We start from the raw sequence: 4,380 nt of genomic DNA on the forward strand, positions 1-4,380 counted from the left end.
TGGGGCAGGGACTCTGCTGCCTGCCAGGGACAGCTCTCAGCCAGCCCTGGCAGCTGCTGCCAGCACTGGGGGACAAGATCTGGGTGGCAGGAGACAGCTGGTGAGGCTTGGGAGTGTTCTCCTTGTGTGGGGAGGATGCTGCATTGTTCAGGACTGCTCCCAGCATGGCCTTTAAGTGCAGAACATTTCCAATTAGATTATACAGGGAGTATAGCAAGGCAGAGGCTGCATAAAAGGGGATATCCTGCTTTTTAAATCTACTGCGCTGAGTTGGAAATTGCACATTGATATTCATCTCTCAGTTAAGGTTGAGAAAAAAAAAATATTCTCTGTTCATAATAAACCAGGCAGCAACAGAAATCACCACAGGACCCCTTAGAGGCTGCATCACTTCTGCTTTTCCAGCCTCCTCAGGGTTGCTCTGACGTTGCCATCAGAGCCTGCAGAGCCAGAGCTGCCCCTGGGCAGGGCCTGAGCTGGGAGGGCTCTGCAGGGCAGAGCTGAGCCCCCAGGGCTGGGCTGGGCTCTGGCAGCACTGGCAGGGCCCAGCCCTGGGCACAGGGAAGCAGCTGCTGGCAGGGACAGCTCCAGGCAGCAGAGCCCTGGGCAGGCAGTGGGGGGAAAGTGCCCCCAGGCTGTGCTGGGATATTTCAAGTCCTCTCCAAACCCAACTATTCCATGATTACTTTTCTTACAGGTCCCCATGCCAAGACAGAAGAAATGTCCAACAGCAGCTGCATCAGGCACTTCCTGCTGCTGGCATTGGCAGACACGCGGCAGCTGCAGCTCCTGCACTTCTGCCTCTTGCTGGGCATCTCCCTGGCTGCCCTCCTGGGCAACGGCCTCATCATCAGCGCCGTAGCCTGCGGCCACCACCTGCACACGCCCATGTTCTTCTTCCTGCTCAACCTGGCCCTCGCTGACCTGGGCTCCATCTGCACCACTGTGCCCAAAGCCATGCACAATTCCCTCTGGGACACCAGCAACATCTCCTACACTGGATGTGCTGCTCAGCTCTTTTTCTTTGTGTTCTTTCTGTCAGCAGAGCTTTATCTCCTGACCATCATGTGCTACGACCGCTACGTGTCCATCTGCAAACCCCTGCACTACGGGACCCTCCTGGGCAGCAGAGCTTGTGCCCACATGGCAGCAGCTGCCTGGGCCAGTGCCTTTCTCAATGCTCTCATGCACACGGCCAATACATTTTCCCTGCCCCTGTGCCATGGCAATGTCCTGGGCCAGTTCTTCTGTGAAATCCCACAGATCCTCAAACTCTCCTGCTCCAAATCCTATCTCAGGGAATCTGGGCTTCTTGCTATTAGTGTGTGTTTGGTATTCGGTTGTTTTGTGTTCATTGTTTTCTCCTATGTGCAGATCTTCAGGGCTGTGCTGAGGATCCCCTCTGAGCGGGGGCGGCACAAAGCCTTTTCCACCTGCCTCCCTCACCTGGCTGTGGTCTCTCTCTTTGTCAGCACTGGCACATTTGCTCACCTGCAGCCCCCCTTCCTGTCCTCCCCATCCCTGGATCTGGCCCTGTCAGTTCTGTACTCGGTGGTGCCTCCAGCCCTGAACCCCCTCATCTACAGCCTGAGGAACCAGGAGCTAAAGGCTGCAGTGTGGAGACTGATGAGTGGATGCTTTCAGAAACATTAAACTGCTGGCCAATTTCTGCAAATCACTTGTAATAAAAGTCACCTTTGATAGTACATGTTGGCTTCATTTTGGAGGTTCTTTATCTTTTATTTTAGGTTTTTAATCTTGTCTACAAATAAATGTCATTTATTGTGCCATTTCTCATTTTGTTTCCCTCCACCTTCCCTGTGGCCACAGACTGTGTCAATGAGGGTCTGCTTTCTCGGTGGCTTTAAGGGAACTAAAGGATCTCCCAGCAGAATTTTCTGCAGAGATGCCCTTGTGTTGCCTTCTCTGGAGCTGCAGCAGCAATGTCTGTGTGCAGAGCTGGGGCAGATCAGTGCTGGCCCAGCAGCTGTGCCCCGCAGCAGCAGCAGCAGCACTTGGTGTTGCCAGTGCTGCTGCCGTGGCCCTGCCCCGCTGCCCTGGTGGCCCTGGTGTTGCTGCAGGGCCTGAGTGCTCTCGGGGCCGGGCACAGCCCTGGGGGTGGCAGTGCCGGGGCTGCAGCAGGGACAGGCCATGGGCACTGCTGGGGCAGCGCTGACGCCTCAGGCCAGGCCCTGGGGGCTCCAGGCTCCTTGCCCAGGCTCTCTCAAGAACACGGCCAGGCCAATGCTCAGCACGGAAACCCCCGGGAGCAGCCCCAGGCTGGCCATGGGCAGGCTGGGGGCAAACAGCATGGCTGGGGCTCTGCAAGGGCCCTGGGGCAGATGGGAAGGAGCAGCAGAGCAGGGGCTGATCCATGCCCAGTGCGCTGCACAGCCCAGGGCAGCGTCCCAGAGCGTCCTCATGCAGCTACCAACAACATCCCCCCTCTGCAGCCCTGGCCTCTCCCCCAGCTCACACAGGTGCCCCATCCTTGCAGGCACAGACACGGCAGCACTGCCTCAGCAGCCCCTGTTTGCATTGCACACAGCAGGGCCAGCACCCCCATGCTGTTGCTGTGGGGACATGAACCTGAGGGAGCACAAATGCCATCAGCCCCTGGGGCCAGCAAGGCCTGCGGGACACCAGGGAAACCACTCAGCTTTGTCCTGGCCTCTGCACTCAGCCAGAAAGTTTGTTCCCATCAGCTGGGAGTTTCCTGTGCCACTGCAGACGCTGTTGCTCAGAGCCAGGGCTGCCTGGCAGCCACCCCCAAACTGCCCTGACCATTTCCTTTGCCTTATCTTTGTTTTCTTTACTCTTCCTTGGTCCAGATTTCTTCCTGCTGCCCACCCCTGTTCCCTCCCCTGCAAACAGCCCATCCCTGTTTGCCCTTTCCTCTCTGGCCCCACTCCCCATTGCAGTTCCTGACTTGGCCCCATGGGAACGTCCCTTGGGCAGCAGGATCATCCTACAAGTGCTGCAGGAATTGTCTGCAGGCTCCTGCAGTGCCTGCTGCTGCTCCCTTGCCAGAGGCACCCCAGGCCAGGAGGGCACATCTGGGCTGCTGTGTCTGGCTCTGGGGCTCCCTGTTCTGGGCAATGAGGAGGAGCTGCAGAGGCTCTGCAGGACTGACAGGATGGGCTTTGGGGCTGCCAGGAGAAGCTGAGGGACCTGGGCTGCTGGAGCTTCTGAAGAGGAGGCCCAGGGCTCATCCTGTAACTGCTCCAAGGGTGGTTTCAGAGAATCACAGAATCAGCAAGGCTGGGAAAGACCTTGCAGATCATCAAGTCCAAACTGTGCCCTGACACTGCCCTATGTCCCTGGAGCCTCCTCTTTTCCAGGATAAACAACCCCAGCTCCCTCAGCCGCTCCTCACAGGACTTGTGTTCCAGACCCCTTCCCAGCCTTGTTGCCCTTCTCTGGACATGCTCCAGCCCCTCCATGTCTTTCCTAATTTGGGGGGCCCAGAACCGGACACAGCACTGGAGGTGCTGCCCAACCAGTGCTGAGCACAGGGGAAGAATCCCTGCCCTGCTCCTGCTGGCCACACCATTCCTGATCCAGGCCAGGAGCCATTGGCCTTCTTGCCCACCTGGACACACTGCTGCCTCATGTCCAGCCTGCTGTCCATCAGTCCCTGCAGGTCCCTTTCTGCCTGGCTGCTCTCCAGCCACTCTGTCCCCAGCCTGTAGTGCTGCAGGGGTTGTTGTGGCCAAAGTGCAGGACCCGGCACTTGGACTTGTTAAACCTCACCTTGTTGGATTTGGGCCCTGGATCCAGCCTATCCAGGGCCCTGTGCAGAGCTCTCCTGCCCTCCAGCAGATCAACACTCCCAGACAAATTGGTGTCACCACGGTTCTATGAGGCCCCAGAGTGTCCCAATGGTCTCCATGACTCCATGAGGCCTCCAAGTGTCAAAATGTCCCTTTGGTTCCATGACACCCCTTAGTGTCACAAAGTCCCTTGGATCCTTGGGCCCTGCAGTGTCACAATGGCACTGTGGTCCCCCAAGGCCCTGCAGTGTCACAATGGATCCTTGCTTCCATGAGGTCTGGCAGTGCAGCAATGCTCCCCTTGGTTCCACAGTGTCACAATGGCCTCTTGCTCCCAAGGGCCACCATGGGGTCAAACATCTTTCCTTCATTCCATGAGTCCCTGAGGAGCAGCCCTGGCCCCTTGGTTCCATGGGGCCCTGCAGTGTCACAATGGCCCCATCGTGACACCAGGTCCTGCTCTGTCACAATGCTCTGCATGGTTCCACAGGGCCCTGCAGCGTCACAGTGGCCTCTGTGGTTCCAGCAGGACCCAGACTGTCACCATGGACTCCTTGCTTCCATTCAGCCCCACAGTGTCACCATGGCCCCTTGGCTCTGTGCTGCC

At 57.8% G+C, this 4,380-nt stretch overlaps 1 protein-coding gene across 1 annotated transcript; it reads left to right on the forward strand.

The window, feature by feature from the left end:
* Positions 1-720: 720 nt before the first annotated feature.
* On the forward strand, positions 721-1,653 carry LOC143692976 (olfactory receptor 14I1-like). Its single transcript, XM_077173056.1, has one exon. The coding sequence runs from the start codon at positions 721-723 to the stop codon at positions 1,651-1,653; it is 933 nt and encodes a 310-aa protein (XP_077029171.1).
* Positions 1,654-4,380: the final 2,727 nt, after the last annotated feature.

This window comes from Agelaius phoeniceus, unplaced genomic scaffold (genome assembly GCF_051311805.1).
Source record: "Agelaius phoeniceus isolate bAgePho1 unplaced genomic scaffold, bAgePho1.hap1 Scaffold_110, whole genome shotgun sequence".
Lineage (NCBI taxonomy): Eukaryota > Metazoa > Chordata > Aves > Passeriformes > Icteridae > Agelaius > Agelaius phoeniceus.

Coding starts and splice junctions, on each gene's coding strand:
- LOC143692976 (XM_077173056.1), top strand. CDS start 721: ATGTCCAACAGCAGCTGCATCAGGCACTTCCTGCTGCTGGCATTGGCA.